The sequence below is a fragment of the Vidua chalybeata genome, chromosome 13, assembly GCF_026979565.1.
Source record: "Vidua chalybeata isolate OUT-0048 chromosome 13, bVidCha1 merged haplotype, whole genome shotgun sequence".
Classification (NCBI taxonomy): Eukaryota; Metazoa; Chordata; class Aves; order Passeriformes; family Viduidae; genus Vidua; species Vidua chalybeata.
The window spans coordinates 2,444,835-2,457,641 of record NC_071542.1 but is presented as its reverse complement, the minus strand read 5'-3'; the positions used below and the strand labels follow the sequence as shown (position 1 = coordinate 2,457,641).

General features: G+C 46.4%; 1 protein-coding gene across 9 annotated transcripts in view; it reads left to right on the top strand.

Annotated features, from left to right (window-relative positions):
- The window catches only part of NEO1 (neogenin 1), a 164,371-nt gene that overhangs the window by 135,397 nt on the left and 16,167 nt on the right, over nt 1–12,807 (top strand). For 8 of the 9 annotated variants that reach the window (XM_053955283.1, XM_053955285.1, XM_053955282.1 and 5 more), the window contains exons 15-19: nt 1,917–2,111; nt 2,693–2,788; nt 3,793–4,016; nt 7,736–7,874; nt 10,401–10,508. In XM_053955283.1, the coding sequence (XP_053811258.1) occupies nt 1,917–2,111; nt 2,693–2,788; nt 3,793–4,016; nt 7,736–7,874; nt 10,401–10,508 (762 nt within the window). The remainder of the gene's footprint in view (nt 1–1,916; nt 2,112–2,692; nt 2,789–3,792; nt 4,017–7,735; nt 7,875–10,400; nt 10,509–12,807) is intronic. The other variant, XM_053955280.1, reaches the window with a different exon arrangement.

Here is a 12,807-nt window from a genome sequence, read left to right as displayed (position 1 = left end):
GTCAAGATTTGCTCTCTGCTGCTGGAGGATCCTTCAGCAGCCAGCTCAGGAAGCCTGGAAAACCCTTCTCCCATCTCTGTCTGGGCAAAGCTGATGCTCAGCTTAATCCTGGTCCTCCTGCTGCTCCTTCTCTGGTGTGAACAGAGCAGTTCAGGGATGTGGGTACTGGAAATTCCTTGATCCGTGTGTCTGTTGGCCCTTAGTGGATGACACACCCTTGGAGCTGCCACATCCCCAAAGTGGGGCAGAGCTCTGTAAATGAGCACCTCACAGGGCAATGGAAGTGTCCCTGGACTGGAGTAAACAACACTTTGCCAGAGGACAGCACCAGGATTAAATTTAACTTTAAACAGGGCAGGAGGAGGAAGAAGAAAAATAACCTTTTCTTTCTCTGTTGGCTTTGTCATTTAAATTTTTTCACCTCCATTGCAGGAAATCTGACTTCCTTCACATTCTTTCCATAGAATAAAGTAATAAAAATTGACATTTAAGACAACATAACATGATGTTCATATAACTCTGCATACACCTGTGAGATCTGTGTGTGCACACTGCGTTTCTTGGGTTTCTTTCTTTAGAAAGCTCATGTGAATAATTTTAATACCATGTAAATGCATTTACAGCTCACCTTGCATTTCTTAGGTTCAACAGACACATGAAGCATAATTTCTTTTTATTCCACAGCTGCTTTTTGAGTTTAAATAGAAAATAATTCCCAGGAGAGTCCCATGGATGTAAAGGGGAGCAGGAGTGTTACAATTCCACGCTGGAGTCGGAGCAGGTTCCCCCTGAGTGCAGAGCAGGAGGTGTTGAACAGCTGTACAGAGGTTGTCCCCAGTGCAGTGGAAATGTCACCTCTCGTGCTGCACTTGGAGCTTTGCTGTATTTAATAGTTGGGAACTGGAACTGCTGGGCTGTGTCAGCAGCAGCCTCAGAGCTCCCCGGGCTGGGGGCCAGGCCTGTGCTGTGATCCAGCTAATCCTGTTGTGATGCTTTATTAAATGTTTGTCGAGAAATGCAGCGTATTTCATTAAAAAGAAATCCCTGCAGGAAGCACAAGTCCTTGATTCCATTTGGAGTGGGGAGCTCCGTTTGCTAGCACAGGGAATTATCCCTAATCCACTGGCACCCGACAAAAGGATTTATTTCATTTTTGAGAAGTGAACCTAAAGTTAGGGACACTCCAGGGATGGGGGGCAGATTGCTTTTAGGTTCCAGTCAATAGTGGGGAAAAGCCTCTTAGGAGAAATATTAGGGGCTTACGGTGGCACGTTGTGGAAGTGTTCTGGCATTAGGGATCCACATTCCGTGTCTCTGTGGGATGGGGTGAGACTTGTGTTGCTTTTGGGGGAAGAGTTTGAACATTTGATGTGGACTCTGTATTTTCTGTGTAGTTCCTGCTTATGTTGTATGAATTATGGGAATCCAAGGATCTAGGCAGTGACAATTGTAGTGCAGTTCTTAAAGCTGTGGAATATCCTATTTAATGCTACAACCAGCTCAGGAACTTTTCTTTCATCACCAGAAAAGTGATGGAAAATTCTTTTCCATGTAATTACTGTAATACCCACAAGGAAGTATTCCACATATCCGTAAGGAATACGATGGAATTGAAAGGAGATGAATTTGTGGAGGGAAAGGATGGGATAAAACTGGGTGACATGGGCAACATGGATCTGATACAAAAACCATCCCAACCCCCTAAACACAACTGTGCTGCCTTCTAAAGGGTGAATCTATTGGAATGTAACGTTAACGTTCTGCTCTCGGAGCTCTTTGCTCTCTGCTGCAGCCCAAAGTTTCATTGCGCTCGTTCCAACACACAGAAGTGCTTTGTTTGACCTTCCTGCCTCACAGTCTCCATGTCACTGCCTTTGTTTGAGAGAAGGCCTTGCTCTGCCTCCCTGTTCCTGCAGAGACCCGTGTGCCCGAGGTGCCCAGCTCCCTGCACGTGCGGCCGCTGGTCACCAGCATCGTGGTGAGCTGGACCCCGCCCGAGAACCAGGACGTGGTGGTCAGGGGCTACGCCATCGGCTACGGCATCGGCAGCCCCCACGCCCAGACCATCAAGGTGGACTACAAACAGAGATACTACACCATTGAGAACCTGGGTGAGTGCAGGGAATGGCATCTGTGCCCAGCACAGCTCCCTCAGCACTCCTGAAACAGCTTCCATGTGAGCAGCAGCCCGAGTTCACTGTGCTCCCTGCAGAGCTGCAGGAGAAAAAGGGACTGAAATGTCACCAGGATTCACTGGTGGCTCCTTTAAAAGGAAAATAAAGATTCACCCCTCCACAGAACCTCTGTGGGAGGTAAAATAGTCTGAAAGTGAGAGAAACAGCAATATAGGGAATTCCATCAAATCAGAGGTTTGAGTAATTTTGGTTTTGTTCTTCTAAATTGTTTTTCTCACTTCTGATTTGGCTGTTCTTTTAAGAAGGTAGTAAAGGCTCTGCTGTAACTGTAGACTTGAGCTGTGCTATCCCTGCCCAGGCAGGGGGTGGAATGAGATGGGCTTTAAGGTCCCTTCCAACCCAAACCAGTCTGGGATTCTGTGGCCATGAACAGAAGGTCTGCGTGGAGACTTCCTCAGTTCAAATCACATATTCCAGTTCGAAATTAAAATAGGGAACAAAGAAGGTATGGAGAAGCAGAAACCAAGATTCATTGGTTGTGCTGATTTCCCCTTCAGATCCCAGCTCCCACTACGTGATAACCCTGAAAGCCTTCAACAACGTGGGGGAAGGGATCCCCCTGTACGAGAGTGCCGTGACCCGGCCCCACTCTGGTGAGTCCTGCCCTGCAGCTGGGATGGGCTGGGGGTGAGGCAGGGTCCTGCTTGTCAGTTCATCCCGTGCTCTCTGTCCCTGTCATTGCTTGGCCTTGCACGTTCTGATAAACCACCTAAATTGGGCTCATTTGTAAAATCCAAACTCACCTGACAGCTACTAATGGATGTTCTTACTCCAAACATTCCCCTTACCTGAGCACAGCCCACGTTGGTGCAGTTCTAAAGGCCCTGAGCTGGGGTTTATGGTCTTTCTCACTGAGATTTTTGAACATGATGCCTGTGTTTGCTTTGTGTCCCTCTGTTGTCACTCACACTAAACAAAATCTGGGCAGTTTTTATTTTGGCCTTGTAATCCATAAAGAAAAGGGTTTAAGCAGAGAACTGTGCAGGTGAGCTGTTGCCATGCCATGGCTTGCTGGGCTCCCTCCCAGCTTGCTGGCACCACCCAGGAATTTGGTGGAGGTGCAACACTTGGGGTTAGTCCTGATGAGCTGGAATGCTTGAAGGTTCTCCAGAGGATGCTGGAATTGCAGTTTCACAGTTACTGCAAGTTGGTTTCTTACTTGGAACCCTTCCTTTGAAGGTGCCTTTCGGGAGGTGTGTTTGGGAAGTGGCATCTGCCCATCCAGAGCTCCGGCTCCGTGTCTTCCTCTTTGTTTTCTGGGAGAGGACTCAGTGGACACTCCAGGCAAATGAAGTTACAATGACTGAGTGTTTGGGGTTCATAGGTCATGGTTGAGTGCCCTGAGTACGAATTAGGGCTATGCCAGCAGGGATTTGTTGTCTTACTGTCTGGAGGAGGGAGGACAATGCAAGAGTGATGTTATTGCCCAGTCTGATGTCACCTATTAACTCTGGCTTTTCTCTCTTTCTCTCCATTCCTCACCTTCCATCTCATTGCACTTCCCTGCATCCCTTCTTTTTTGTTTTGGTTGACATTAAAATGCCACCTCCTCCCTTTTTAATTATAAACCACGGCCTTTTCCCCACGGATTGCCCAGACACTTCCGAGGTTGATTTGTTTGTTATTAATGCTCCATACACTCCAGTGCCAGATCCGTCTCCCATGATGCCCCCGGTGGGAGTTCAGGCTTCCATCCTGAGCCATGACACCATCCGGATCACTTGGGCAGACAACTCCCTGCCCAAGAACCAGAAGATCACGGACGCGCGGTTCTACACCGTCCGCTGGAAAACCAACATCCCTGCCAACACCAAGTACAAGGTACTGAGTCCCAGGGGAGCTTCCCAGCCCGGGCGGGGCAAGGCACAGCTCTGGGAGCACTGCTGGGCTCCTTGGAGGGGCAGGATCCCTCCAGCTCCACTCCCAGGGCAAGGCACAGCTCTGGGAGCACTGCTGGCATGAGCCCAGGGACCTTGGAGGGCCAGGATTGCTCCAGGTCTGGTGGGAGCAGTCCTTTGTTGTCCCCTGTGGGAAGGAGCTGGAGCTGGGTGTTGTGGGAGTGGATGGAAGAGCTGCTCCAGAGAGGGAACAGAAGTTTCCAGAGTTGTTCTGCTCTGTGGACATGGTGAGGGTTTGAAGCTTTCCCCTGCCCTGATCCCTGGGAGGGGGAGGTGTGGGCTTCCCTCTGGAGAGTCACTAAATTTGCAAAGGGTGTGTGACTGGGGCCCCTCACTGAGCCATGCAGGGAAAACAGATTTACCCCCATGGTTTGGAGTTTCCTTTTAGAGCCTTTCCAGTGCCTACAAACCTAATAGTGAACTTCTCCTTTGGGAGCTGACTTGCTTCAAAATACACAACAAAAATTTTATTATATCCTTGCCTTCCTCTATTTTCATGTGTTTTGATTTGGAGACTGGATTTAGGGTTTGGTTTGGTGGTTGGTTGGATTTTTTTATTAATTTTCAGAGTTACCTGGAGGGCTCAGAGCTGCTGACTGCAAATTTCACATTTGTAATGAGACTCAGAGGAACTGGTTGTTAAAATACCCAGCCAGTGGAGCTCCCTTTATGCTCCTGCAGAGCCAGCTTGTTATAATCCAGATCTTTTCTGTATTGAAATGAAAAGATGTAAATATGTGTGTATTCCTCCTCTAAAGGCAAGTTACTTCTGAGCCACAGAGGATCTCTCAGGAGTGGTTTAAATAAAGCTGCAGTTTCATTAGCTGATTGCTTAAAAGAATGAAATAAAATAGAAGATGGAATATAATAGTAAATTTACTGTTCCAGTGCTGGTGGTCAGTGGGCAACAAGTTTTACTGTGACCAAAACCAACATGGAATGATGGAATATAATTCAAAATTACTCAAAAATGTAGGAAGGATTTGCCTGAAGGAGAGAAGTTTGAGGTATTTGCTCCAATCACATGTAACCTGTGGTGTCTGGAGAACCCACATCCTGCTTTCCTCCCCTTGTTTCTGTTGGAAATGCTCTCCTGCCCTGCTGGATGTTTTTTGGGAGGTCAGACCGTGCAGGAGTGCTGGGTCTCAGGCTGAGAACCTCTCTGCAGTGAGTGCAGTGCTTGTCCTGGCCCCTCTGCAGCTCCTGCTCTGCATCCAGAGGCTTTGGGGACAGAAATCCTGTGTCACCTCTGCAGGATCCAGAGCTGCATCTGCTCAGCTCAGTGGGGTTTCATTCTCCCTCCCATCCCAAAACTGGGCGCTGAGAGTGTTCACTGAGATGTTCTGTTCCTGTCACAAACTCCTGAGGAAGAGGCTGTGTGCTCCTGACACCAGTGGTTCCTCCCTTTCCTTGTTTGTGCAGGAAACTGAGGAAAAGAGGGATTTCAGTGCAGTGAAGGATTTCAGTCCTCAGTGCAGGATTGTGCCAGTCTGAGCCTGGAAACCCAGGAGCAGATGGGATGCAGCTCCTGTGCTTTGAGCTGTCTCTGCACTACCATGGAGTGTTAGAACCCTGGTTGCTGAGAGTTTTAGACTTTCTGTGCTGTTAGACACTGACCCCCAAAAGAGCACTACATTTAACCTGAAGCCGTAGAAAAAGCTTCCAAAATTGAATAACAGAACTAGAATTATGAGTGTATAGTTTAAATAAAGTGTGTAATATCACACTTAGTAGAAAACATAGAGTTGAAAGTTTTAGAATATAGTAATATATATAAAGCAAGATGAAAGTTTTAGAACAGAAGCTAGTCCTACTTCTTTACCTTGTCTTTCATGAATTTGAGTCGTATTGTGTAATTAGATAAAAAAGTCCACATTGCCAGACACAAGTAGTTAGATATTAAGTTAAAAGTAAAAATATTTAAGTATAATTTCTTAATTAGACAGTTGATCCTTAAAGGAGCTTATAAAGAGATAAATAGAGCTTTATTTTTTACCTTATTAGTGAAGCACTGTAAAACTCACGACTTATAAAACTGTAACAATGGAGCAGTTTTCCAAAGCCCCCTTGTTGGCGTGTGGGGTTGTCCTGCAGCTACCTGGGATCCATCAGGAATCAATAAAAATATTAAACATTGGATCTTTTAGGACTGCAGAAAAGAGAAACAAATTGTTCAGGGTAATATTTATGGAGTTTATTTCTAGCAGGTGAGCAGGCCTTGGTACTGTGGGATAGGCTGGGATCTTAAAAATAATGAAGTATTGTTAAACTGTGGAGTCTGACACTCAGGAGGCTCAGGTGTGTCATTTACACTCAGTGGGATGCACAGGGAAACTAAAAGATCCCAAGATTCAAAGCCAGAGATGGAAACCAGAACTTTCACCTGTAAAAGGAGCCCAGCTGCCACATCAATAATACAAATATTGGAATGCTTAAATACTGCTGGGAATTCCAGCATCCCGGAGAGGAAGAGCTTTTTGGGGTAAGGCAGCTGGGAATGCCAGATGGGAGGGAAAGATTCCTGCCTTGGACTCGTCATTCCATCCCTCCCAGCAAGGCCTGCCTTCCCCAGGGAGCTGTGCCCTCCCAGCTGTGCCCTTCCAGTTGTGCCCCAGCCCCTCAGCCAGCCTCACCCATCGAAACTGCACTAGTGTGTACCAAGGAGAGGCTTAAAGCCATTGGAGGATTTAATTTTAATTCATTTTATGAGTCTTTGTTGTCTGGCCACAGGCAGCAAAGCCCTGGGCACAAATCCCTGCCATCCCTTGGATCACCATTTCCTGAACCTCCATCCCTTGTAAGAAAAAAGAAATTAAGATATTGGAGGTCTCAGGGTTTCTTTGTCACTGCTGGAGTCTTCAGGAAAGGTGCCTTTACCTTGGCAATAAATCAGCTGCACTCAGTGGTTTCTGGAGGCAGTGGATGTTCCAGTTGTTGTATGGCCCTGTCACATCTTGAAACAGCTCCTTAATTCTATGTCTACACCACTGCAGGTCAAGGTGAGGAATATACATACCTGTAAATACAGCTTTCCCTCTTTTACATGGGCCTCCAGTACATTCTGTTGGTGCTGAAGCCATTGATAACAAATACCAGATCTTCATAAATGCTGAATTACAAATTCCACTGTGATCTACGTGTAATTTCCTTGTGTGATCCTAAAGAACCATTTTTTTCTGAAAATAATCTACATCTTAGTAAAGCTTCATTCTCTTCAAGTCTTACGAGTGTGTCTTTAGCTGATTGTTTCTTACATTTAAGGTTGTTCTGGAAATTCCAGCAGGGATCTGGGAGGCAGCTCCAGGTGCCAGGCAGGGCTGTTCCTTGCTGTGCTTTTTGTTTTCCCCAGCCAGAAGAGTTAATGAAATGCTGTAAACGAACCCCCAGGTAAACAGGGGTTTAAGCACTGCATAACAAGTGGGCCCTGGCCCTTGTATTGGTTTTTTTCATTTCCAATTGACTGCTGCTAAGTGCTCCTGCTGATTGCACAATTTCTAGTGGAGGATAAACGTTGATATTTGATTAATAAAGAGAAGAACCAGACTGAATTAATGACTGTGGTTATGGAAATGGTGGGAGCAGTGGGCTGGGGCTGTCTGAGGGCTGTGCTTTGGGAAGTGTTGACCCTGCTTTCCCTTTCAGACTGCAAATGCCACCACTCTGAGCTATCTGGTGACAGGACTGAAGCCAAACACCCTCTACGAGTTCTCGGTGATGGTGACCAAGGGCAGGAGATCCAGCACCTGGAGCATGACAGCACACGGGACAACCTTTGAATTAGGTACTCCTGGGATATTCCTAGAGAAACCCCCACCTGAAATGGTTCTGCTGATTAACACTTGCTGGGGGAGGGGGGGGGCTGAATAGTTCAGTCAGAAATTCTGATTAAAAACAACAACATACTTGAAAATTGCAAGGGATGATTGCAGGAGAATTTACATCAGATTACAGAGAAGTCATGAATAATGTACCACACTTCATGGGCAGGAGAGAAGAAAGTCTCACAAAAAGCACGTTAACAGCAAATACAAAGAAAACCCTTCAGCAAATAATAATTAAAATTTGCTCTGAATGTGATGATAATTGTTACAGAGTGAGAAGGTGCATGAGGCAAATGAAGACAAAAAAATCACAGCAGGCATTAAGACATCCAAATGAGCCCTAAATTCCTGTTCAGTGCAGAACAGAGGAGGGTTTGTAGCTGCCAGGAAAAGCTCAGGCCCAGGGAGTGGCTGTGAGAGCCAGGCCCTCTCCCTGACCTGCCCCTCATTAGCTCTTCTTACCCTGCAGTGTTAAATGAACTTTGGGCAATTAAATTCACTGCCTATTATGCATAGGGCTCTCTTTAGATGGACTTTGGAGGACAAGAAGCCCGTCCAAATGAACCCAGAGTTCTCCTTCTAAATTAAAATACAGCCAAAAAATCAAACATGCAAAGAATTAGTGAGATTTTCCAGATATTCTGTAATAGAAATTCTTTAATTTGTGCTTAAGCAAAAGCAAGCCCAGGATAAAATCTGAACTCTCTGAACTTACTCTGAAGTCCCAGTGAGCTTCAGTTGCTTTTGAAAATATTGTCGTGGTTTTGGGTGGGAATTCCATGATGTGGGGCCAGCTCTGGGCTGGGGCTCCTTTCCCATGCCACTACTCCCAGCCCACATTAAACACTCCATTTGGTGTTTCTGCTGACACATGTTCAATCCTCAGCCATAACTCTGCTCTCAGTGCAGGGACTGTAAAAGCTGCACAAATAAAGTTTTTTAAAAGAGAATTTGACACAAAGCCCCTGAGCAAGGGCACAATGCAGGAGGGCTCAGTACATTTAAAGAGGAAGGCTCAGGTTGAAGTGCTTGTAAGGAATATTTGTAAATATGACCCAAAAGCTGGGGAACTAAGGAGAAAATTTAAAACAGAAATTAGAAAGAAAAAAAGGCTAAATATATTTTCTCATAACAGATCTTGTGATTTATAACACTGGCCAAATTCCTGAGTGAATGTCTTATTATTTTGGTATACTCCTGAGAAGTTGTGTAGGATTTGCTCCTAAAAGGAAAATAGAGAATTCTGGGCTCTGTGTTGGCTGTGTATTCCTGATCTCCTGTGGGCTACTCCTGATTTTCTATTTTTGCTTCCTCTGAATCCTGTTGTTACAGGATATTTGGAGCAATAGTTACAATAACTCCTGGGCTTTGGCTGTGCCTGGTTTCCAGCTCTTCATTCCAGATAATTTATGGATGGATTTCTAATAGGTCACCTACATAAAGCTCTGGAAATGCAGAAAGTTCAGTGCTACTGTGGTTGTATTAAACACCCAAGGTGGATTTAGTCCAGGTTGCCCCCTCAGGAGCCTCCTGGATTTCAGGATGTGGCACTGCAGGGATGGTCAGTGCCCTCTGGAGGCTCCAGCTCACAGCAAGGGTTTCAGTTTTCTGCTGGAGCCATTTGTGCTGTTTCCTGAGTTTTTGGCAGGAGAGGCTGATGGGAGAAGGAAAACTCTCCCCTCCTTTCCTTTCCTCAGTGCTGCGCTCTGGCAGCCCAAAGAAAAAGGTTGGCCAGTTGTGCTCAGCAAATCCTTGTGCATTTGAAACCCTCTAAGGTGCAGATGCCTTCCAAACTACAAATCATTCTTCAGGAGCTCCATTACAGCTCTGCCTAGAGGTTCTTCCCCAGAGCAGCTGGGGCTGTCCCTGCATCCCTGGCAGTGCCAAAGGCCAGGCTGGACAGGGTTTGGAGCAGCCTGGGACAGTGGAAGGTGTCCCTGCCATGGCAGGGGGTGGCACTGGATGGGCTTTGAGGTCCATTCTCACCCAAACCATTCCAGGCTGGTAACATTCTAAGTTGCTGGTGGATTTACTTTGCTGATTGGGATTTAAGTGGCAAATGGGCACTTCTGGGTCTGAGTCCCACCATAAACCTGGAAACAAGGAGATATTTCAGATGCCTGCCTATGTAGAATGTGTCTTGGGGGATTTTTGTGATGACTGAAGCAATTCAGGTGAGAAGTCAGTTGTGCAGATTTTTGAGGATGCTCAGTCATGGATCACATCTGGTGCCAGAAGTGCCCTGGAAAGGGGGAACTCCATATGGGACAGAGGCACTGACACTGGATGGCGTTGGCCAGTGAGGGGGTAAATCAGTGAGACACCACAGGAGGGGGGAATTTATAACAGTAAAGAGAATAAACCAAATACACATAATAACCCAAATATAATTGAACTCCACATCAGATGGAGATCCAGGCCCTGGGGTGGTTGTTCCTCTGGTGTGACAGAGCAGCCCTTGCTGACACTCTGGGTTTGTGTTGCAGTGCCAACCTCGCCCCCCAAGGACGTGACGGTGGTGAGCAAGGAGGGCAAACCCCGCACCATCATCGTGAACTGGCAGCCGCCCTCCGAGGCCAACGGCAAAATCACAGGTGGGCACGGGGGACCCGGCCCTGGGGCTGCCCAGTGTGCTCTGCCAGCCTCTACAGGAGCTCACATTCACTATTTACTCCTGTACCTCCTCCAGATATACTCAGATCTAAACTAACTGCAGTGGGAAATGGAACTGGAAGCAGAAATGCAGTTGGAAGTTTAAATATCTCCATAACCTTTGTGCTGTTCTAATAGCAGGCCTCCAGCAATGTCCCCAATGCCTCTGGCCCATCAGAGGCTTGTTTAGGAGAAGCCATCCCAGTGCTCTTTGTCATCTTTGTGGCATTTTTGTGCCACAGAACAGACTTCAGAGCAGTTTCTTGTTCCCCTGACAGAACCACTAGGAGTAAACTGTTATTTGCCTTTAACTGATCGCTGCCACATAGGATAAATCACTTTCCAGAAAGTAATAATTACTGATTCCCTTCCCTTCAGAATAATTTCTGTTCAGATTCCCATTTGGAAGGGCTTTCTGAAGCAATCCGCTCCAATTTTAATTTGTTTAAAGCTGAAATCAGATTTTATTGACATGTTGTGTGCAGTGTCTGGTTTTGGGTCTGAGTTCAGGATTACCCATGGTGCAGAATCAGACCTGGGACACCTGACTGGGCAGGACTGGAGCCCAAGCTCTGGACAGGAGACTAAAACTGGTTAAATCACTGGGAAAAGGCAGCAAAATGTTTCCTCTCCATGGGAAAGGAGGATTGGCTGGAGACATGGAGCCTTCGGTGAAGGGATTTGGCTGCCAGTGAGGGGCACAAATGTCTCACCCAGGGGCACACCCGAGGGAGAGGAGAGAACTACAGAGAGCAGCATTTACCTGCACAGAGCTAGCAAAATTATCCCATTGTCCAGCTCCAAAATCCCCTGGCAGTGAAGGAAACCCTTGGAACAGAACTGTTCAGTATTTATCAGCTTTTGCACAAGCAGCAGTTAACAGCTTAAAAATGAACTAAAATGGTGACTCATGGCTAAGCCTGAGTGCAGCAGGCACCAGCTCCCCTTTCCCAGAGCCCACCTCCAGCTCCCCTTTCCCAGAGCCCATCTCCAGCTCCCCTTTCCCAGAGCCCACCTCCAGCTCCCATTCCCACCTCCAGCTCCCCTTTCCCAGAGCCCACCTTCAGCTCCCCTTTCCCATCTCCAGCTCCCCTTTCCCATCTCCAGCTCCCCTTTCCCAGAGCCCACCTCCAGCTCCCCTTTCCCATTTCCAGCTCCCCTTTCCCAGAGCCCACCTCCAGCTCCCCTTTCCCATCTCCAGCTCCCCTTTCCCAGAGCCCACCTCCAGCTCCCCTTTCCCATCTCCAGCTCCCCTTTCCCAGAGCCCACCTCCAGCTCCCCTTTCCCATCTCCAGCTCCCCTTTCCCAGAGCCCACCTCCAGCTCCCCTTTCCCATCTCCAGCTCCCCTTTCCCAGAGCCCACCTCCAGCTCCCCTTTCCCATCTCCAGCTCCCCTTTCCCAGAGCCCACCTCCAGCTCCCCTTTCCCACCTCCAGCTCCCCTTTTCCTGTGCCCACACAGTTTTTGGGATGTGGGGCCCGAGTGCCCTCTGCTGGGAACAGCCCCATCAGCCGAGACACTAATTAATCACTCATTAACTCACTCTGTGCTGTCAGTGATGCCAGAATTCCAAGTGGTGATGTCATTCCATGGCCCCCTGTCCATGGAATGCTGAGCTGGGCCACTCTGGGTCCCACGTGCTCAGGCATTGTTAGAGCTGCTGACTGGGCCACTCTGAAATTAATTCAGTACTTGTGCCTCTAGACTGTTAAAATGCTTTTAGCATCACTTCATAGATATATATTTTCATATATATATATCTCTAAAAACTATATGTATTTTTATATATAATATATATTCTCTACAAACCCATTTCCCATATATTACAGATGTAGAGATATATAGATATACAACATATATATAGTAATATAAAAATGTGTATTTCGATATATGTTACATATATACTTGAAGCTAGATATAGATATAAATAGTGATGCAAATATATAAATAATATATGAAAATATATCATGTATATTGTGTTATATACAATATATTAAATACAGATTCAAGTATTTATTTCTGTGTGTATATAAATATATAGAGGTTCAAGTATTTATTTTATGCTGATCTGTGTTTCTTGTATAAAAAAGTTATAGAGCTTTTACTGCATAATGATTGGTGACTTCACTGCATTTTAATAACAGAACATAAACTCTTTCCATACCTTTTTTTCTGGGATGTGCAGGGCAACCTCAGGTCTCTTCAAATTCTTGTTGCCTTTGTTAATACACTGAAAAATAA